This window comes from Staurois parvus, unplaced genomic scaffold (genome assembly GCF_062004578.1).
Source record: "Staurois parvus isolate SC_StPar_1 unplaced genomic scaffold, SC_StPar_1.0 ptg000581l, whole genome shotgun sequence".
NCBI classification, from domain to species: Eukaryota; Metazoa; Chordata; class Amphibia; order Anura; family Ranidae; genus Staurois; species Staurois parvus.
In genome coordinates, this window is record NW_028318377.1 from 8621259 (window position 1) to 8645467 (window position 24209).

General features: G+C 45.9%; 1 protein-coding gene across 2 annotated transcripts in view; it reads left to right on the forward strand.

Annotated features, from left to right (window-relative positions):
* Positions 1-24209, forward strand: part of LOC149450173 (threonine synthase-like 2) — a 63828-nt gene that overhangs the window by 34836 nt on the left and 4783 nt on the right. For both annotated transcript variants that reach the window (XM_089692327.1, XM_089692328.1), the window contains exons 6-7: positions 12486-12631; positions 19659-19784. In XM_089692327.1, coding sequence (XP_089548453.1) covers positions 12486-12631; positions 19659-19784 — 272 coding nt within the window. The remainder of the gene's footprint in view (positions 1-12485; positions 12632-19658; positions 19785-24209) is intronic.

Here is a 24209-nt window from a genome sequence, read left to right on the forward strand (position 1 = left end):
TGCTGCCAAGTCTAGAGTCTCTCATGGGTCCCTGTACGGCCTCCCATTGCTGCTGTCTCCATCGCCACACTCTGCTGCCATGTGCCACTTTCAGGTCTCTTCACACTGCTGGTGTGTTAAATTTTTTGACATAGGGTGCAGGCAGATTACGGGCCTCACATAGCTGCTGCCAGGCCCCTAATCTGCCATGGGCCCCTATATACCGCCTCCTCATGCTGCTGCCAAGTCCAGAGTCTGTCATGGTCCCTGTACGGCCTCCCATTGCTGCTGTCTCCATCGCCACACTCTGCTGCCATGTGCCACTTTCAGGTCTCTTCACACTGCTGGTGTGTTAAATTTTTTGACATAGGGTGCAGGCAGATTACGGGCCTCACATAGCTGCTGCCAGGCCCCTAATCTGCCATGGGCCCCTATATACCGCCTCCTCATGCTGCTGCCAAGTCCAGAGTCTGTCATGGTCCCTGTACGGCCTCCCATTGCTGCTGTCTCCATCGCCACACTCTGCTGCCATGTGCCACTTTCAGGTCTCTTCACACTGCTGGTGTGTTAAATTTTTTGACATAGGGTGCAGGCAGATTACGGGCCTCACATAGCTGCTGCCAGGCCCCTAATCTGCCATGGGCCCCTATATACCACCTCCTCCTGCTGCTGCCAGGTCCAGAGTCTCTCATGGGTCCCTGTACGGCCTCCCATTGCTGCTGTCTCCATCGCCACACTCTGCTGCCATGTGCCACTTTCAGGTCTCTTCACACTGCTGGTGTGTTAAATTTTTTGACATAGGGTGCTGCAAGATAACGGGCCTCACATAGCTGCTGCCAGGCCCCTAATCTGCCATGGGCCCCTATATACCGCCTCCTCATGCTGCTGCCAAGTCCAGAGTCTGTCATGGTCCCTGTACGGCCTCCCATTGCTGCTGTCTCCATCGCCACACTCTGCTGCCATGTGCCACTTTCAGGTCTCTTCACACTGCTGGTGTGTTAAATTTTTTGACATAGGGTGCAGGCAGATTACGGGCCTCACATAGCTGCTGCCAGGCCCCTAATCTGCCATGGGCCCCTATATACCGCCTCCTCATGCTGCTGCCAAGTCTAGAGTCTCTCATGGGTCCCTGTACGGCCTCCCATTGCTGCTGTCTCCATCGCCACACTCTGCTGCCATGTGCCACTTTCAGGTCTCTTCACACTGCTGGTGTGTTAAATTTTTTGACATAGGGTGCAGGCAGATTACGGGCCTCACATAGCTGCTGCCAGGCCCCTAATCTGCCATGGGCCCCTATATACCGCCTCCTCATGCTGCTGCCAAGTCCAGAGTCTGTCATGGTCCCTGTACGGCCTCCCATTGCTGCTGTCTCCATCGCCACACTCTGCTGCCATGTGCCACTTTCAGGTCTCTTCACACTGCTGGTGTGTTAAATTTTTTGACATAGGGTGCAGGCAGATTACGGGCCTCACATAGCTGCTGCCAGGCCCCTAATCTGCCATGGGCCCCTATATACCGCCTCCTCATGCTGCTGCCAAGTCCAGAGTCTGTCATGGTCCCTGTACGGCCTCCCATTGCTGCTGTCTCCATCGCCACACTCTGCTGCCATGTGCCACTTTCAGGTCTCTTCACACTGCTGGTGTGTTAAATTTTTTGACATAGGGTGCAGGCAGATTACGGGCCTCACATAGCTGCTGCCAGGCCCCTAATCTGCCATGGGCCCCTATATACCACCTCCTCCTGCTGCTGCCAGGTCCAGAGTCTCTCATGGGTCCCTGTACGGCCTCCCATTGCTGCTGTCTCCATCGCCACACTCTGCTGCCATGTGCCACTTTCAGGTCTCTTCACACTGCTGGTGTGTTAAATTTTTTGACATAGGGTGCTGCAAGATAACGGGCCTCACATAGCTGCTGCCAGGCCCCTAATCTGCCATGGGCCCCTATATACCGCCTCCTCATGCTGCTGCCAAGTCCAGAGTCTGTCATGGTCCCTGTACGGCCTCCCATTGCTGCTGTCTCCATCGCCACACTCTGCTGCCATGTGCCACTTTCAGGTCTCTTCACACTGCTGGTGTGTTAAATTTTTTGACATAGGGTGCTGCAAGATAACGGGCCTCACATAGCTGCTGCCAGGCCCCTAATCTGCCATGGGCCCCTATATACCGCCTCCTCATGCTGCTGCCAAGTCCAGAGTCTGTCATGGTCCCTGTACGGCCTCCCATTGCTGCTGTCTCCATCGCCACACTCTGCTGCCATGTGCCACTTTCAGGTCTCTTCACACTGCTGGTGTGTTAAATTTTTTGACATAGGGTGCAGGCAGATTACGGGCCTCACATAGCTGCTGCCAGGCCCCTAATCTGCCATGGGCCCCTATATACCGCCTCCTCATGCTGCTGCCAAGTCTAGAGTCTCTCATGGGTCCCTGTACGGCCTCCCATTGCTGCTGTCTCCATCGCCACACTCTGCTGCCATGTGCCACTTTCAGGTCTCTTCACACTGCTGGTGTGTTAAATTTTTTGACATAGGGTGCAGGCAGATTACGGGCCTCACATAGCTGCTGCCAGGCCCCTAATCTGCCATGGGCCCCTATATACCGCCTCCTCATGCTGCTGCCAAGTCCAGAGTCTGTCATGGTCCCTGTACGGCCTCCCATTGCTGCTGTCTCCATCGCCACACTCTGCTGCCATGTGCCACTTTCAGGTCTCTTCACACTGCTGGTGTGTTAAATTTTTTGACATAGGGTGCAGGCAGATTACGGGCCTCACATAGCTGCTGCCAGGCCCCTAATCTGCCATGGGCCCCTATATACCGCCTCCTCATGCTGCTGCCAAGTCCAGAGTCTGTCATGGTCCCTGTACGGCCTCCCATTGCTGCTGTCTCCATCGCCACACTCTGCTGCCATGTGCCACTTTCAGGTCTCTTCACACTGCTGATGTGTTAAATTTTTTGACATAGGGTGCAGGCAGATTACGGGCCTCACATAGCTGCTGCCAGGCCCCTAATCTGCCATGGGCCCCTATATACCGCCTCCTCATGCTGCTGCCAAGTCCAGAGTCTATCATGGTCCCTGTACGGCCTCCCATTGCTGCTGTCTCCATCGCCACACTCTGCTGCCATGTGCCACTTTCAGGTCTCTTCACACTGCTGGTGTGTTAAATTTTTTGACATAGGGTGCAGGCAGATTACGGGCCTCACATAGCTGCTGCCAGGCCCCTAATCTGCCATGGGCCCCTATATACCACCTCCTCCTGCTGCTGCCAGGTCCAGAGTCTCTCATGGGTCCCTGTACGGCCTCCCATTGCTGCTGTCTCCATCGCCACACTCTGCTGCCATGTGCCACTTTCAGGTCTCTTCACACTGCTGGTGTGTTAAATTTTTTGACATAGGGTGCTGCAAGATAACGGGCCTCACATAGCTGCTGCCAGGCCCCTAATCTGCCATGGGCCCCTATATACCGCCTCCTCATGCTGCTGCCAAGTCCAGAGTCTGTCATGGTCCCTGTACGGCCTCCCATTGCTGCTGTCTCCATCGCCACACTCTGCTGCCATGTGCCACTTTCAGGTCTCTTCACACTGCTGGTGTGTTAAATTTTTTGACATAGGGTGCAGGCAGATTACGGGCCTCACATAGCTGCTGCCAGGCCCCTAATCTGCCATGGGCCCCTATATACCGCCTCCTCATGCTGCTGCCAAGTCTAGAGTCTCTCATGGGTCCCTGTACGGCCTCCCATTGCTGCTGTCTCCATCGCCACACTCTGCTGCCATGTGCCACTTTCAGGTCTCTTCACACTGCTGGTGTGTTAAATTTTTTGACATAGGGTGCAGGCAGATTACGGGCCTCACATAGCTGCTGCCAGGCCCCTAATCTGCCATGGGCCCCTATATACCGCCTCCTCATGCTGCTGCCAAGTCCAGAGTCTGTCATGGTCCCTGTACGGCCTCCCATTGCTGCTGTCTCCATCGCCACACTCTGCTGCCATGTGCCACTTTCAGGTCTCTTCACACTGCTGGTGTGTTAAATTTTTTGACATAGGGTGCAGGCAGATTACGGGCCTCACATAGCTGCTGCCAGGCCCCTAATCTGCCATGGGCCCCTATATACCGCCTCCTCATGCTGCTGCCAAGTCCAGAGTCTGTCATGGTCCCTGTACGGCCTCCCATTGCTGCTGTCTCCATCGCCACACTCTGCTGCCATGTGCCACTTTCAGGTCTCTTCACACTGCTGGTGTGTTAAATTTTTTGACATAGGGTGCAGGCAGATTACGGGCCTCACATAGCTGCTGCCAGGCCCCTAATCTGCCATGGGCCCCTATATACCACCTCCTCCTGCTGCTGCCAGGTCCAGAGTCTCTCATGGGTCCCTGTACGGCCTCCCATTGCTGCTGTCTCCATCGCCACACTCTGCTGCCATGTGCCACTTTCAGGTCTCTTCACACTGCTGGTGTGTTAAATTTTTTGACATAGGGTGCTGCAAGATAACGGGCCTCACATAGCTGCTGCCAGGCCCCTAATCTGCCATGGGCCCCTATATACCGCCTCCTCATGCTGCTGCCAAGTCCAGAGTCTGTCATGGTCCCTGTACGGCCTCCCATTGCTGCTGTCTCCATCGCCACACTCTGCTGCCATGTGCCACTTTCAGGTCTCTTCACACTGCTGGTGTGTTAAATTTTTTGACATAGGGTGCTGCAAGATAACGGGCCTCACATAGCTGCTGCCAGGCCCCTAATCAGCCATGGGCCCCTATACCGCCTCCTCCTGCTGCTGCCAGGTCCAGAGTCTCTCATGCCATGTGCCACTTTCAGGTCTCTTCACACTGCTGGTGTGTTTAATTTTTTGACATAGGGTGCAGGCAGATTACGGGCCTCACATAGCTGCTGCCAGGCCCCTAATCTGCCATGGGCCCCTATATACCGCCTCCTCATGCTGCTGCCAAGTCTAGAGTCTCTCATGGGTCCCTGTACGGCCTCCCATTGCTGCTGTCTCCATCGCCACACTCTGCTGCCATGTGCCACTTTCAGGTCTCTTCACACTGCTGGTGTGTTAAATTTTTTGACATAGGGTGCAGGCAGATTACGGGCCTCACATAGCTGCTGCCAGGCCCCTAATCTGCCATGGGCCCCTATATACCGCCTCCTCATGCTGCTGCCAAGTCCAGAGTCTGTCATGGTCCCTGTACGGCCTCCCATTGCTGCTGTCTCCATCGCCACACTCTGCTGCCATGTGCCACTTTCAGGTCTCTTCACACTGCTGGTGTGTTAAATTTTTTGACATAGGGTGCAGGCAGATTACGGGCCTCACATAGCTGCTGCCAGGCCCCTAATCTGCCATGGGCCCCTATATACCACCTCCTCCTGCTGCTGCCAGGTCCAGAGTCTCTCATGGGTCCCTGTACGGCCTCCCATTGCTGCTGTCTCCATCGCCACACTCTGCTGCCATGTGCCACTTTCAGGTCTCTTCACACTGCTGGTGTGTTAAATTTTTTGACATAGGGTGCTGCAAGATAACGGGCCTCACATAGCTGCTGCCAGGCCCCTAATCAGCCATGGGCCCCTATACCGCCTCCTCCTGCTGCTGCCAGGTCCAGAGTCTCTCATGCCATGTGCCACTTTCAGGTCTCTTCACACTGCTGGTGTGTTAAATTTTTTGACATAGGGTGCAGGCAGATTACGGGCCTCACATAGCTGCTGCCAGGCCCCTAATCTGCCATGGGCCCCTATATACCGCCTCCTCATGCTGCTGCCAAGTCTAGAGTCTCTCATGGGTCCCTGTACGGCCTCCCATTGCTGCTGTCTCCATCGCCACACTCTGCTGCCATGTGCCACTTTCAGGTCTCTTCACACTGCTGGTGTGTTAAATTTTTTGACATAGGGTGCAGGCAGATTACGGGCCTCACATAGCTGCTGCCAGGCCCCTAATCTGCCATGGGCCCCTATATACCACCTCCTCCTGCTGCTGCCAGGTCCAGAGTCTCTCATGGGTCCCTGTACGGCCTCCCATTGCTGCTGTCTCCATCGCCACACTCTGCTGCCATGTGCCACTTTCAGGTCTCTTCACACTGCTGGTGTGTTAAATTTTTTGACATAGGGTGCTGCAAGATAACGGGCCTCACATAGCTGCTGCCAGGCCCCTAATCTGCCATGGGCCCCTATATACCGCCTCCTCATGCTGCTGCCAAGTCCAGAGTCTGTCATGGTCCCTGTACGGCCTCCCATTGCTGCTGTCTCCATCGCCACACTCTGCTGCCATGTGCCACTTTCAGGTCTCTTCACACTGCTGGTGTGTTAAATTTTTTGACATAGGGTGCAGGCAGATTACGGGCCTCACATAGCTGCTGCCAGGCCCCTAATCTGCCATGGGCCCCTATATACCGCCTCCTCATGCTGCTGCCAAGTCTAGAGTCTCTCATGGGTCCCTGTACGGCCTCCCATTGCTGCTGTCTCCATCGCCACACTCTGCTGCCATGTGCCACTTTCAGGTCTCTTCACACTGCTGGTGTGTTAAATTTTTTGACATAGGGTGCAGGCAGATTACGGGCCTCACATAGCTGCTGCCAGGCCCCTAATCTGCCATGGGCCCCTATATACCGCCTCCTCATGCTGCTGCCAAGTCCAGAGTCTGTCATGGTCCCTGTACGGCCTCCCATTGCTGCTGTCTCCATCGCCACACTCTGCTGCCATGTGCCACTTTCAGGTCTCTTCACACTGCTGGTGTGTTAAATTTTTTGACATAGGGTGCAGGCAGATTACGGGCCTCACATAGCTGCTGCCAGGCCCCTAATCTGCCATGGGCCCCTATATACCGCCTCCTCATGCTGCTGCCAAGTCCAGAGTCTGTCATGGTCCCTGTACGGCCTCCCATTGCTGCTGTCTCCATCGCCACACTCTGCTGCCATGTGCCACTTTCAGGTCTCTTCACACTGCTGGTGTGTTAAATTTTTTGACATAGGGTGCAGGCAGATTACGGGCCTCACATAGCTGCTGCCAGGCCCCTAATCTGCCATGGGCCCCTATATACCACCTCCTCCTGCTGCTGCCAGGTCCAGAGTCTCTCATGGGTCCCTGTACGGCCTCCCATTGCTGCTGTCTCCATCGCCACACTCTGCTGCCATGTGCCACTTTCAGGTCTCTTCACACTGCTGGTGTGTTAAATTTTTTGACATAGGGTGCTGCAAGATAACGGGCCTCACATAGCTGCTGCCAGGCCCCTAATCTGTCATGGGCCCCTGTACCGCCTCCCCATGCTGCTGCCAGGTCCAGAGTGTGTCATGGGTCCCTGTACGGCCTCCCATTGCTGCTGCCAGGCCCGTAATCTGCCATGGGCCCCTGTACCGACTCCTCATGCTGCTGCCAGGCCCGTAATCTGTCATGGGCCCCTGTACCGCCTCCTCATGCTGCTGCCAGGTCCAGAGTGTGTCATGGGTCCCTGTACGGCCTCCCATTGCTGCTGTCTCTATCGCCACACTCTGCCATGTGCCACTTTCAGGTCTCCTCACACTGCTGGTGGTTTCCATTTTTGTCATAGGGTGCTGTATGGCCTCCCATTGCTGCTGCCTCCACCGCCACACTGTGGCTCCACACTCTGGTTTTGGCCCCGTGACTGCCCAAATGAGTGAAGTGTGCGGTGATTCTAAGATCGACGGCACTCATCTGCATGTCATACTGACTGACAGTATTATTTCTCTTCCCCAGCAGACTCCAAGGGCATTTAAATTAAAGGTACAGTGTTCTGCACTAATATTAAGTCTCTCTGAAGCCTAGAAACACCCTTTTTTAAGTTAAATTCACAGCGAATTTATTCGACTCGAATCGAATATTGTCCACGAATTCGCCGAATCAGTCGAATCGAATTTTTCATTTCTTCGCTCATCTCTAGTCATAACCTCTGTGACCAAACCCCGTTGGGTAGGGTGAAATGCATCAGAGGGTGTGGCCAGAATGGCGGCTGAGGCTATTCCTCAACTATTGGACTCCTGGGGTCGGTTGATCAGCATCCATCCCTTCACAGGTACAACATGTTTGTTATAAAAAAAACAAAACAATGAACCTTTAGAATCACTTTAACTATTTTAATCCTTATGCTGCTAGCATTAGTAAATAGATCATATTAATATAGTTACTGTTTTTTAATTTTTTTTCAGTTACTTCCTGGTTTCTGGCCTAGACCAAAATGATGCCATACATCCCAGGAGTTTTAATGAGCATTTTGTTTTCTTTCATCTGGAGGAGGAGCTTTCTCAGTAAGCACACACTCCTGCCTGCATGCCTGAACTAAGGACAGATGGATTCCAGGAAGTAAATGTTACATGAATCATCTGCCATTACCAGGGGGGGAATGACAACTCATGGGGCCCCTGGGCAATAGGGGATCATGGGGCCCCTGTGTCCTTGCCCACACTCAAAAAAGCCTATGAAAAAGTTACCAGGGGCATTTCATGGGGCCCCCTACTGACCCTGGGCCCTTGGAGTTTCCAAATGGCCAGTCCGCCTGGCCATTACACAAGGCTGTGGCTAGAAATGCTGAGGGATGGTTTTCAAAATAATTTCTCAACAAAATAAAGCATGGAGAAATGGATGGATGGGTGAGCATGCTTTATGAACTAAATGGTGTTTTCAGTGGTCAGATACAGTTAAGTTCCGCTTTAAAGTGTGACTTCCCAGACTTCAGGGCTAAGTTTCATACGGGGGTGCAGTGGAGATTCCTGTTGTACTTCCTTGAGCCACCACAAGAGATCTCTACAACATAGTTACATAGTTAGTCTGGCTGGAAAAAGACAAAAGTCCATCCAGTTCAACCATAGAAAAAAAAAAAGTTATAATCCTATACCCAGAGTTGATCCAGAGGAAGGCAAAAAAAAAACTCAGCAAAGCATGATCCAATTTGCTCCTGCTGGGAAAAAAAATCATTCTTGATCCTCCGAGAGGCAATAGGATATTCCCTGGATCAAGCTTACCTTCAAATGTTAGTATCCAGTTATATTCTGTGTATCTAAGAAAGAATCCAGGCCTTTTTTAAAGCAATCCACTGAGCTGGCCAGAACCAACTCTTGAGGGAGTCTATTCCACATTTTCACAGCTCTTACTGTGAAGAAACCTTTCTGTGTTTGGAGATTAAATTTCTTTTCCTCCAGACTTAAAGAGTACCCCCTTGTCCTCTGTGATGACCTGAATAACTGTACACTGAGTTCACTATATGAACCACTGATGTATTTATACATGGTGATCATATCCCCCCTTATGTATTATACATGGAGATCATATCCCCCCTTATGTATTATACATGGTGATCATATCCCCCCTTATGTATTATACATGGAGATCATATCCCCCCTTATGTATTATACATGGAGATCATATCCCCCCTTATGTATTATACATGGAGATCATATCCCCCCTTATGTATTATACATGGAGATCATATCCCCCCTTAATCTCCTCTTCTCAAGAGAGAATAAATTCAGTTCCTCTAATCTTTCCTCATAGCTGATCTCCTCCATGCCTCTTATCAGTTTGGTTCCCCTTCTCTGTACTTTCTCCAGTTCCCCAATATTCTTTTTGTGAATTGGTGCCCAAAACTGAACTGTATATTCCAGATGAGGTCTTACTAATGATTTGTACCGGGGTAATATGATATCTCTCTCTCTGGAGTCTATACCTCTTTTAATACAAGAGAGGATTTTGCTCGCTTTAGAAACCGCAGCTTGGCATTGCATGCCATTATTAAGCTTGTGATCTACCAGAACCCCCAGATCCTTCTCCACCATTGATTCCCCCAGTTGTACCCCCCCCCCAGTATGTATGATGCATGCATATTCTTAGCCCCCAAGTGCAGAACCTTACATTTATCAACATTAAATCTCATTTGCCACATAGTTGCCCAATTACACAGAGCATTGAGGTCGGCTTGTAAGTTGGAGACATCCTGTAAGGACGTTATTCCACTGCACAGCTTGGTGTCATCTGCAAAGACTGAAATGGGATTTATAATCCCAGACCCTATATCGCTTATAAATATATTAAAAAGTAAGGGTCCCAACACTGAACCTTGGGGTACACCACTGATGACCCCAGACCATTCAGAGTATGAATCATTAACCTCTACTCTTTTAATACAATCTTTTAGCCAGTTTTCTATCCATTTACATACGGATGTTTCCAAGCCTGTAGACTTTACCTTACACATTAGCCGTGTGTGGGGAACTGTGTCAAACACTTTTGCAAAATCCAAGTATACCATTTTTATATTTATTAAAAGCTCTTTTCTTATTATCTATAGCCTTTTTAACTTTGGCCGTAAGCCACATAGATTTGATTTTTAGCCCTTTAAATGTGTTCCCCATGGGAATATATTTTGCAGTATGTTCACATACAGTCTTTGAAGAACTCCCATTTCTGTGTTGTGTTCATCAATGCCAATATTCCCTCCCAGTCTAAGGCTTGGAGAGCAGATCCCAGCCTTGAAAAATTAGATCTCTTGAAATTGAGCCTTTTTATTTTTCCCGTATGTGCTTGCTGTTTACAGCTAACAATAAATTAAATCATGTAATGGTCACTGCTACCCAGATGTTCTTTTATATGGACATTAGTAATAAGCTCTGGTTTGAGATTACCAGGTCCAGCAGAGCATCGTTCCTAGTAGGGGCCTCTATTAACTGTACCATAAACTTGTCCTGTAGTAGGTTTAAAAATGTTTGCCCTTTAACTGTTCCTGCAGTACCATTACTCCAGCCAATTTCCAGGTAGTTAAAATCCCCAATTACTATCACTGTCCCAGCCCTTTCGATCTGTGCAAGGAGCTGAGTTTCCACCTCCTCATTAACACTGGGAAGTGTAACTTGGTTATTAATTTTGATATAAGGAAGCTGCCATTTAGCCTCTGTTTGATCTGCAGTTGCCATGGTTCTGCACATTTGATCAGTTATGACACCAGACAATTTATGGCTTGTCAGTTCAGTTGAGAGCTGTCATTCACAGCATGCTTTGATTACAACAGTTCTGGGAAACCATTACATTGATGGGTTATGTTCCACTTTAAAGTCGGAACTCCACCTTAAGTTGCTCAGCACCCATGCTCTACCCCAGCCTTTTTCTACCAGGGTGCCTTTTTGGGTTCTTCAAGAGTGCCTTGGAAAATGCCTAAAAACTGCCCCAAAATTGTGTACAACCCAGTGGGTAGATTAAGCCTGTTTTTTGTTACACAAAGCCATCGTTTTTAATTAACTGTGCAGGCCAGTCACCAGCATTCTAACAATCACTGACATCATTGGTTGATAAGGAGAACATCAGACACCTACAGGCATCTTTATTTAACCCTTCCCCCACCCCACTCTGTCAGCACTGGTTCATGTTAACTGAATTGGTGAGAGAGAATAAGGAAGCAATGTTGGAATACTAGTCAGTACCAGTCTGGATAAGAGTAATTGCTTTGAAATAATAAATCACCTCTAATGTTGGGTGTCTTATGTGTGTGGATGTTGATGTATTATGTAAAACGATTAGTTTAGATTTTTACATTTTAGAACGGGGTGCCTTGAGATCATCTATAATTTTAAAGGATGTCTTGACTTTTAAAAGGTTTAGAAAAATGGTTCTACCCATCTGGGATGTTCCTGGAGGGCTATTTAATTAGGTTGATGGGATAGTGAAAAAGGCCTTCAAGCTGTGGAAAGAAGCAAGTAGTAGTTCTCGCCTTGGACCTGTTCATAGCCTTCATGTAAACAGTAAGCCTTTCCACATAAGCTTTCCCTCCAGGGGGAGCATAAGGACTTTTCCCACTTGATGGGGTAAGACAAATCGTATTCCACCCTTAGAGGAATTTTGGGACTATGTTCTATGCACTGCTATGCCACTGGTCTCTCCCTCTCCACCTTTCCTTGTATTAAAGGAATTGTTGTAACTCATAACGCTTGCTGCCACCATTACCCTACATGGCTGGCTGTTCACTTGTAGGACTATGCTTGGACATGGCCAAGGAGAATAAGGAGGACCAAGGATGGTTGGACGAAACTGCCGCTTCAGATGAAGAGCCTGGGTTCAAATTAGGCCAGGCTGGGATGCTCACAGGGTGTCTTGGAGGGGCAATGTCTGGAGGTTTCTGCTTAGGAAACTACAGGAGCACTGGCGTTAAGGGGCCACAGAGTGTCCATGGATTGCCCAAGCCGGTAAGGAAAGAGTAAGGGGTAGATTTACTAAAGCTGGAGAGTACAAAATCAGCTCTGCATAGAAACCAATCAGTTTCCATGTTGTTATTGTCGAAGTTTAATTGAACAAGCTGAATTTAGAAGCTGATTGGCTACCATGCACAGCTACACCAGATTTTGAGTGCTCCAGTTTTAGTAAATCCCCCCCTTAGACTTCACATGGTCCTGTCACATCACATTATCACCCTTGACACTGATCCCCACTTATTTTTCTAGTCGGTGAGAATATCTTGTAGTTTTATGTGATTGTTATGTGAGATAGGCAGAACTATTGTGTAGACTTACCTTTTTCTGTTCTGTTTCCTCTCACAGCCGGCTGCATTGCTCAGAAGATGGGGCTGCCTATCCAGCTGGTTGCTGCTGTAAATAAAAATGATATCATTCACAGAGCCATTCAACATGGAGACTTCTCATTGGGAGAAACAGAGATGACATTAGCCTCTGCAATGGATATCCAGGTATTAAATGTTATACAGCTGACACCTTCTATATGTTTTCAGAGTGCTTATCTTGTAGAGGTGGCAGGAACAGCAGCCTGGGCAAGTCAATCCAGACAACCGGCCAACGGGCCCACTTTCTGGCAAAGTCCAACCCATCTCCACATTTCATTTTTGTCACATGCTATTGTAGTGTTTCCATCCTTTATGGATCCTAAGCATTGCATCTGCAGGTCTATAGATGAATGGAATGGAAATAGATGTAAGGGAGCGGTTTAATCTTTCAAAGCATTTGTCTTTCTGTCCAACCAGTTCTGAGATTCAAACAGCTCTGCCACAAAACACAACCATGCCTGGAGGACATAAGACCTGAAATTCTCTGCTCCACTTCCATAACATTTACATATGTCCACCCCACATCACCCTGTGATTTGACAGTAAAAGGACAAGCAGCAGAAAGATGACTCTTCATTAAAAAAGTGATTAAAAAAATATTTTTCATTAATGTTTTTATAAAATAAAATAATTTTAATGTTTTATTAATATACTGTTAATTTAATTTTTGTATGTTTCTTTTAAAGGATGTTTTTTAATAATTAACTGATTAAAAAAACCCTAGACTCTTCATCACTCTGCTCTCACCTCCTATTAGCATGCTACTTATACTGCTTCTCCCAACCCTGGTCTGAGCTCTGCTGTACAGGGACTGCATGAGGCTGATACAGTCAGATTTAGGTACATGCAGTGTTTAAAAATGCATATATGGATGTACTTATGATTACAGAGATGCATTAACTTGTGTCTTTTATATCTGCCCGGAGTTGAGCTTTAAGAGGATATCCCCCATGTCCATGTTTAAGCAAAATAATCTTGTGTCTATGTAAGTGAACTATTAGAACTCAGTATATTAGATATGGCAGTGAAGGTCTCTGATTTCTCATATGTTCAGTTCTTGAATGTTTATGTTTCCATCATTGTATCCAATAATGAACGGTGGAGTAGCACAATGTCATTCATTACCATTTATAAATGACATTGGACAAAGCACCCCCTAGATGGCTGTTACACCCATTGATAGCTGCGAGCTGTCAGCAGACAAGTCTGTTCAGAGACAGAGTGTATAGTATAGAGCTGATCTGATCAGCTCTGTACCTTGTGATTGCTGTACTGACCAATTACAGGGAACACAAATGTAAACACACTACTGTTTGCATTGTTGATCCCGCCCCTTCCTTTTGCAATGGAGGAATTTAGAGTAGGAGCAGGAAGAGTAGTCATTTATGAAGCAAAGACCGTAATCTGTGAAGGGGGAATAAATGGATCAGAAGTAGTAGATGATCCATGATGAAGGATTTTCACTAAGTGTGGGAATGTGTTCTTTAGGCTTTTCACTCTTTTTCCCCTCCCCTACACATCTGATCTTCAGGCTGTCTCTCTATGTGTCCTTTCACCTTCCTTATCCTACACACTGACCCCCTAATCTCCACCTTCCCATTGTATGTGATTTGTACAATAACCTCTTCAACACCTCTTCTCCTGGTGTATGAATTGTACATTTAATGCATCTCATGCACCACAACCAAGCACCATGCTTTAACCCCGTCATTACCGGCATGTTTCTTCGATTCCAAAAAAATTGTTGCAAAAAAGAGATCACCTTGCAGTGTCTATTTTCCAAAAAGAGGTCATTTGTGAGGTTTTCCATACTGTCCTGGTGTTTTTATTATAACAAAAGTAGGGGAAACCATTTTTGCAACATTTTCAGTCTTTTTTTTTCTTCCTTTTTATAGTAAAAAAATAAAGAAAAAAACCAAAACAATGGTTTCTAAATACCCTGAAAAGAGAGCTCTACCTATATAAATGATATATACAAAATTAATGTTTGTACAGTGTGTCATGACATGAGTAATTGTCAGTCAAACTATCAATGAAACCTGAAAATGGCCTTCTAATGAAGGGGTACTACAGGCTGGTGCTCAAGTTGTTCGAGACCCTACAAGTGGAAAAAATACCTCTTGATCTGCAGAAATGCATTCAACAACTAATTCCTGTTTTAAGCTGACAACACGCAGCATTTTTGTGGACTGAGTGGTGTCAGCCCTGCTCAGTTGTCTGTTATTAAACAACTCAACCTCTTCCACTGTTTTCATCTGTACAATATAGAGCAGCCTTTCTCAACCTATTAACCCCAGAGGAATCTGTGAAATAATTTCGTAGGTCTCATGGAACCCTTGGTATGAATAGTCAGTTGGGTCTATTGGAAAAATGTGTCGTACATTAGTGGTCAGTGGGAAGATTGCCCTCCTTAGAGTGGTGGCTTCAATGACGCCCTTACAGTCAGCTAAAAAGATCATTGGTGTCTTTCTACTGACTCTGCAAAGTGGTTATGGACCTGCAACTGTGAAGGCACCATGATAAGGGACACAGCTCAAGAAACTTCCAGCAACCTCTGGAGGAACCCTCAGCTGAGAATGGCTGACAAAGACAGTAATTATTCTGTATTCCAAAGATAAGGACTAGGAGGGCTAATTTCTCTCCTTAAAGTGTTAATAAACTCACAACAGTAAAATCAGCCTGTATATGCAGTAAAGCATGCTTGTTATACTCACTGTGGAACCTAAGGGGTTAATCATCTGCACTGTGTAAAAAGGATGTTTGATCCTATCTTCTCTCTTCCTCCCCTTTTTCAAGCGACCACCTCTTATCTCCTGATAAGACAGACTGAACCATAGGTATTTTGCACATGCTCAGTTTGGTGTGTATTACTAGAGAGGTTTTTTTTTTTCTTGGGAGAGTGCATGTGATGAGCACAGGGCCAATCAGCACTGGTCAGACAGAGGTCAGGGGTTCTGCATCCTACTAGAGCAAAAAGAAAACTCCTACAAGCTTTAGCTGGAAACTAATAAAAATCACAAGACTGCTCTAACTGCTGATGAGAAAAGGTATTTAGCAGTTTAAATTTACTAAAATATTTGCATTTCCATGTTGTGTGTAGTGTGGGAGACTGGATATAGTGAATGCAGGATCCGGGGAGATCAGATATAGTGAATGCAGGGTCCTGGGAGACCATATATAGTGAATGCGGGGTCCAGGAAGGCCAGATATAGTGAATGCAGGGTCCAGGAAGACCGGATATAGTGAATGCAGGGTCCGGGGGAGACCGGATATAGTGAATGCCGGGTCCGGGGAGACCGGATATAGTGAATGCCGGGTCCGGGGAGACCAGATATAGTGAATGCAGGGTCTGGGGAGACCAGATAAAGTGAATGCGGGGTCCTGGGAGACCATATATAGTGAATGCGGGGTCCAGGAAGACCGGATATAGTGAATGCAGGGTCCGGGGAGACCGGATATAGTGAAGGCAGGGTCCGGGGAGACCAGATATAGTGAATGCAGGGTCCGGGGAGACCAGATATAGTGAATGCAGGGTCCTGGGAGAGCAGATATAGTGAATGCGGGGTCCGGGGAGACCAGATATAGTGAATGCAGGGTCCGGGGAGACCAGATATAGTGAATGCAGGGTCCTGGGTTTAGTAAAACTTTAAGATAAGAGGAAGTATGCACAGGACAACCTTGGATATTTCCAGGATCAAGTGATATTATCAATCAGATATAACAAATCACTTACAATTGTATAATTGACAAATTAAAAAGGTGCAAATAAGAGATGTTCATTATTACAGTTTTCATACATCTTAAAGGATAAGTACACCTTTCGTAACATGTTACATGTTATACCCATATTCTGGGTGTAACATGTTCTGGAAGGACTGGCCCCCACTCCCCCAATGTGACAGCCCCCTCCCCTTCCCCCACTAGCTGTCACAATTTAAAAAAAAGTGTTTGTGCAGGACTCTGCCTTCCTGTGTCACTCATTCACAGTATGCTGTGAATGGGAAGAATACAAGTTCCCACATCCTCTGCGGCTGTTGTCTTGTAGATCTCAATTAATTACCACGGCTCTGTTGAGTGCTCTGGTAGTTCATTGATTCTTTGTCAGTGTGTATCTGCTTGCCCATATGATGTACGAGCAGACAGCTTACACCGACAGTCTGCAGTTCTGCATGGCACCGGCGATCTGCTGGTGCAATGCTTTCCAGGCTCACAGAACAAAAAATAGTAAATGCACATTTTTATTACCTGCAATAAAATGTGCATTTATTATTTTTTGTTAGAGGTGATTGCAGCCGTATTAGTGCATTTGCGACAGAAACAATTGAGTACTGTCTGTGATACTTTTTTTTATTTGCACGGAGTATGTCCCCTTCTTCAAGGTCCAAGTAGTACCGTTATGATGGGACATACCCCAAAAGCTTGTCCTCAAAATTGTATGTTAGTGCAAATAAAAAAGTATCACGGACAGTACTCAATTGTTTATTTTTTGTAAAAAAGTGAACTTATCCTTTTAACCTGTTCCATTTTTTTTCTGAGATTGGGTGGACAGCTCTATAAATATCCCCCCTTAGAACCTATATAGTGCAAATCCTAAAGTGTCTTGTGCTAATTGTAAACACACTTATATTAATTATAAAACATCCATTCATATGTGTGAACTACCAAATGTGGCTTCCACCTGTGCAAACAAATCTTATGTTTTTCACAAGATGCCACAGGTGGAAGCCTCCTGTGTTCACTAAGCAGCACAGCAACCACTTGGCATGGGATCCAGGAGCTAGCAGCAATCACTGTAGTAGCTGTGCCTACTACAGTGATTTCTGTCTCCAGGGGGATTTTCCAGAAATGGCACATACATACTTACGCAGGGCCCTCTGATTCCTCCTGTATTCATTTGTATTGTAATTGTATTGTCCAAGCTGGATCAATGTCACTACTCACCACATACCTTGAATTCAGCTTTAAAGATCTGTTCTCTGCTGACATCTAGTGGAGAAATAGCAGAATGCAATTAATATTTTACTGCCTGTCACCCAATACAAAATTGAAGGCACAACCACCTTTCCAGACTTTTGCTGTAAACCCCATTTCACATGAGGTGGATTACATTCTTATCAGCAGGGGATCAGCTCATGGGTCCCCTGCTGATTGGTGCAGAGCGAGCAGATGACACATCCATAATAACAGAAAATCACCAGCACCAAAAAATTATGTGAAATAATTCTTAACCTCCCTAGCGGTATTCCCGAGTGTAGCTCGGGGTAAAGTTTCAGCACCACATGCGGTAACCCCGAGCTACACTTGGGAATACACTGCAGCGTTGCTCCGGGATCCCTCGATCACTTACCTTGTCCTGCACTACTGCGATGTCCCCCCTGCAGCGTCCCCAGCCATCTCCTCCAGCCAATGCCGGCATCTGTCTTCCGGGTTCCATTCCCTGTGACGTCGGGACGTACGGGACTTACGGGGATGTAACCAACAGGAAATTTAAAAATTTTAAAAAGTGACATTCACTAAATACATTAAAATCACATAGTAAAACATTACTGTATCAAACCATTTCACATACATTTTGTCCCGAGTGCTTTGTCCTGTGCCCTGCCTGCATTTTGACTGTTCTTTCTGCCTGGAAACTGAGAAACGTCCATGGCGTCCAAAAAGCGTCCCTTTAGGTCAAAATCGGTTTTAGACCAGCTAGAGAACAGCGATAGTAAATCAGAACCACTTGCAGAATTGAGTGATAATGATTCGTGGGGAAATTCGTCATCAGACACTGAAAACGATTTTATGACTTTGCTCAGTGATGTGCAAACTTGGCGCTATATTTCAAATTTCAGTGTTTTTGGTTTGATTACATTATTGAATTAAATTTATTATTATTATATTATTTTTTATAATTATTTATTAAATTATAATTTATGATTTCGCGTTTCAAATTTTAACATACCCGGGATGTTTACTAGACTCTTGTTCAGACAGATTTCAGTGAGTTATTAAGAGAATTACAGCCCTACAATAAAAAAATGACATATTTCCATGCAAAAAAATGTACCGCTTTGAGCACAGAAATATGAACATAATCAGACCGCTAGGGAGGTTACTATGTAAAATGTTGCTGCTCCTTAGTGATATCATTAATAAAAATAAAAAATATATATATAAAACAGCACAAACAAATATTAGATATACATATATATCAACTCACAAAAACTCAATTAGTGCAGAAAAAAAATATTTCTGCAGAAATTTTTTTTTTGTTGAGATGGTCCCAAATATATTAGATAGGATATAATAGATAGGATAAAGTCCTTATTCCAAGACCTTTGACCAGTGATCTTTGCTCGCCCTGGAGGTTGGAGGCTGATTACAATTACAATGTGTATCTCTGAGGCATTGAGTGAAAGGCAATAGTCTTACCTACAACTGGGGATTTCTGCCTAAACCTTGAGATTGGAGGTTGATCCGAGGAGGATCTTGGATTCATGAGTCCATAAAATTTATGGCATTTCATTCACCTATATCTGGGGAGTGCGGTGTGTGATAATACCACAAATGGGTGTGAATTCTGGTCAAGGGTCTTGGAATAAGGACTTTATCCTATCTATTATATCCTATCTAATATATTTGGAGTGGGACTATCACAACAAAAAAAATTTTTTCCGCACAAATATTTTTTCTGCACTAGATGACACATCCATGTCCACTCACTATCTGCAGAGTGACCACTCAGTTTCTGCAGAGCAGACACGGACAGAACCTGCTCTGCTCTATGGGCAACTGGTAGTTAATAGACTCCACTGTCCTTTTTACACCCCACTTCCCTCCGATCCGCTCTGCCTAAATGGAAGAGGATAGATTCCTTTCTGACCCGATCGGACCAGGAGGTAGGCGGGTGTAAATGGACACAAATCCATTTTTACCCCCACTGTCCATAGGTATACATGGACCTTCTGACGAGGTGCCAGGTCTACCGGAAAAACTGACAGTTGGACCTGATTTGATTGCCCAATGCGAAAGGGGCCTAAGTCTTGCTGCTAGAACTCATAATTTTGATCTCTGATTAATCTGGGAACAGAAGACGCCAATCACTTATCGACTGACACTGTTCTTGGTCCACTAAAAAGAACATCAATTCATGTTTTATCTTTTATAGGAGCCTTACAACATGGAAAGGACATTGTGGTTAGTTGCTGATGGGGACTGTGGAAAAATTAAAGCCATGATGGAAGAATTCAACTCTAAAAAACAGCTCCGATTACCAGCAGACCTTCACCAAAAGGTAGATTATAGGCATTATAATTAAACATTCGTTATTTAGTTGCTTCTGTTTTACATATTGGGGTGGATTTACTAAAGGCTAATAGATTGTACCTTTTGAAATTGCATTTGCTCCAGAGCTTAGTAAGTTAAGTGAAGTTTCACTTTGCAAAGAATACCCAATCATATGCAAGGAAAATAAAAAACAGCATTTTTGCTTGCACATGATTGGATGATGGCAGTCAGCAGAGCTTCCCCTCATTCACTAAGCTCTGGAGCAACTGCACTTGTAAAATGCAGTCTATTTGTCTTTAGTAAATCCACTTCACTGGGCTGCCAACATTTTGGTTTTTACATGGTTTGGACTTCCAGGCCTCATGGGCATTGGGCGTGTGGTGCTGTTTTTGGGGTTTTTTTTTACAGCCAGTAAACTCCCCAGCATGTTATCCTATGACAATTTTCCTATGTGACACATTGGGGATGATTTACTAAAGGCAAATAGACTGTGCACTCTGCAAGTGCAGTTGCTCCAGAGCTTAGGAAATGAGGCAAAGCTTCCCTTTGCCAAGAATACCCAATTAGGCTGGCCATACATTATACAATTTTCTGTCCAATTTCTGCCCAATTCCCTTTAGATTTACCTTCAACTATGTAGCTCAAGAGCCTACCTAAGGCTGGCTATACATTATACAATTTTCTGTCCAATTTCTGCCCAATTCCCTTTAGATTTACCTTTAACTATGTAGTGCAAGAGCTTACCTAAGGATGGCCATACATTATACAATTTTCTTGAGATTTTTACTTTAGATTTACCAAAAACCATATAATATGTGGTCAAACCTAAACAACACTTTCAGTTGTATCCAATTAGGCAGGCCCATGCGCTACATAAGTTAAAGTTTTATTTAAGCCATGCGCTACATAGTTGAAGGTAAATCTAAAGGAAAATGGACAGAAAATTGTATAATGTATGACCAGCCTAATTGGATACAATTGAAAGTGTTGTTAGTTTTGACCTCCTATTATATGTTTTTTTTGTAAATCTAAACCAAAAACCTCAAGAAAATTGTATAATGTATGGCCAGCCTTACATGCAAAGAAACTAAAAAACCAGCACTTTTGCTTGCACATGGTTGGATGATGGAAGTCAGCTGAGCTGCTGCTCATTTCCTAAGCTCTGGAGCAACTGCACTTACAGAGTGCACAGTCTAATTGCCTTTAGTAAATCATCCCCATAGGCTTTACTCAGCGTTTTTTGGAAGGGGAATTTTCTGGCTGGAAAAACCCCAAAACTAGTGGGTTTCAAGAGGAGTTTTTTAGCTGTAAAAATGCTCTAACGCCGGTAAATGCAGTAAAACGCAGCAAACTGGTGTTTTTGAGCCAACATTTTTTATGTGTAAAAAACGTGTCTAAACGCAACAAAACAACACTAATGTAAAGAACGTGGAAAAACGTGCATTTTTATGGCGACTTTATAGGTGTCAGAGGAAAATCCCAGATGGACTGTTTTGCTGGTAGTCAGTAGTGGCTGAGCTGTGAGCACCCCGAGTCCAAGTGTAGATAGTGTACCCTCCCAGTCACCAGACGAAATTAAACGCTCACCTTTGGGGTATGACAAAAAAAGGTCAAAAATCGCATTTCCCTTCTGGGGCATGTAAGAACTGAAGGCTCCATTCAGTCTCGAACTGTATGTTATCAATCAAACTACATATGGAAAGAGGCAAAAACAGAAGGATAGGGCTCTCCGTATAATATACTTTTATTAAAATATAAAAAACACACTTACAAAGGAGGCAAAACGTGCATAACCGAGTGCTCTAGATCACAGTGCATAGATGCAAGATAGCCGCGGGTGACGTCATAGGCGTGGCTCCTCCCCCGTACACATTACATCCTAAGACCGGACTTCGTCAGCGGGAACGGGAACAGAGCCAATCAGCACTGTCCAGGCAGAGGGTCAGGGGTTATGCAGCCTCATAGGACAGTCATTGCAGAACGAAAACTCCTCCAATAAGCTTTAACTAGTGCTCTGATAGCAGTCACAAGACTGCTATATACTGCTGATGAGAAAAGGTATTTAGCAGTTTATCTTTACTAAAATAATTGCATTTCCATGTTCTGTGCACTGTGGGAGACCAGATATAGTGAGTGCAGGGTCTGGGTAGACCAGATATAGTGAGTGCAGGGTCTGGGGAGACCAGATATAGTGAATGCAGGGTCCGGGGAGACCATATATAATGAATGCAGGGTACTGGGAGACCAGACATAGTGAATGCAGGGTCTGGGGAGACCAGATATAGTGAGTGCAGGGTCTGGGGAGACCATATATAGTGAATGCAGGGTACTGGGAGACCAGACATAGTGAATGCAGGGTCCTGGGAGACCAGATAGGGGGCCCAGTGAGAGGCTCACTGGGCACATTTCACTAAGCGGTATCTTACCACATCCGAGTATGCGGTAGGATACCGCACAGCATTTTTAAAAAAAAGTTTGAATTCACCAAAAAACACTACTAAAATATCCCGTGAGTTATTTTATCAAGTCATGCAATATTTTAGTAGTGAAAACTATGCAGCGTTAATGTTTTAGCTGTCTGCAGGGTTCCCACTGACAGCTGAATGTAAAAGATAGAATTGCCAGCAATTAAAAAAAATAATTTAAAAAACAGCGTGGGGTTCCCCCCCTCCATCCATACCAAGCCCTTTGAGTCTGGTATGGGTTTTGAGGGGAACCCCCACGCCAAAAGTGAAAAAAAAATAGCGTGGGGGTACCCCCCCAAAATCCATAGCAGACCCTTTTCCAAGCATGCAGCCTGGCAGATCAGCAAACGGGGGGAATAAGCGAGCTCCCACCCCCTCTTGAACCATAGCAGACCACATGTCCTCAACATGGGGGGGGTACTTTGGGGCCGGGGGGCTCCCCTCCTCAAAGCACCTTGTCCTCATGTTGATGGGTACAAGGGCCTCTTCTCCACAACCCTGGGAATTGTGGGGGTGTGTGGATGCGGGGCTGGTCGGAATCTGGAAGCCCCCTTTAGCAAGGGTGCCCCCAGATCCTTCCCCCCCATGTGAATGAGTATGGGGTGCATGCTACCACTACCCATTCACAAAAAAAAAAAGTGTAGTGTGAAAAAACACAGGAGATAGTCTTTGACAAGTCTTTTATTAAAAGAAGAAAAATAAAAGAATGCCCCCCAAAGTAAATCCAATGTCAATCACGATGCCCGCCGCCACTGCCAACCCGATACAAGAAAAAAAAGAAAGGATCCTCTCCCGATGCTGGCTCCCGGCCATCTGACTGCTCTGCTGGCTTGACAGTTGAGTATAACAAGCATGCTTTACTGCAGATACAGACTGTTTTTACTGTTGTGGGTTTAGTAACACTTTCAGTAAAATGAGTACGGTACAGTCATCCTTTATTAATGTAATATTGTTTAAACATAACATTCATTATTACATGAAGCCTGTTCTTGTGCATTTCTTCCAGATCTGTGCAGTAATCCAAGATAATAAAGACCGGTCACTGCTGCTCTCCTTCTTGTGCAGGGTGACTGATCTTGTGTCCGCCCCCTCCTATAGTTCTCTGCAGGCAGCCTGTGGTGGGTGGAACCTGCTCAGTCCCTCCCACAGCTCTTTCCTCTGCACAGGCTATATACAGCACAATGATGATGTCACCTCTACCCAGGTAATAACTGGGTTTGCAAAGTCTTTTAATGCACACAAAATAGATTTATATCTTTTGTCATTGTTAAGAATTATATTTCAATAAACGTTTTTGTACCTAGAGTTCAGCTTTAAGCTGTTAAAGGGGGGATTGTGGCTGAGTCAACTTTATTTCCATGACTGCCACACACAGCTTGGAGACCAATTATACAGTTGAAAGAAAAAGTATGTGAACCCCTTGGGATTACGTGGAGTTTTGCATGAATTGGGCATAAAATGTGCTCTGAACGTCATCTAAGTCACAACAACAGAAGACAGTCTGCTGAACATAATATTACACAAACATTAGATGTTGCCATGGTTTAATTGCACATAACATGTAAACATTCACAGTGCAGGGAGGAAAAAGTATGTGAGGCCCTAGCTTAATGACTTCTCCCAGAGCTAATTGGAGCCAGGAGTGAGCCAACCTTGACTCCAATCAGTGTGATGATATTGGATGTGTTGCTGACAGCTGTCCTGCCCTTAAAAAACACACACCTGTTTTGGGTTTACTGGTTTCAAGAAGCACTGTCTGATGTGAACCATGCCTCGCAGAAAAGAGCTCTCAGAAGACCTACGATCAAGAATTGTTGACTTGCATGAAGCTGGAAAGGGTTACAAAAGTATCTCCAAAAGCCGACTTTTTCCTCCCTGCACTGTGAATGTTTACATGTTATGTGCAATTAAACCATGGCAGCATCTAATGTTTGTGTAGTATTATGTTCAGCAGACTGTGTTCTTCT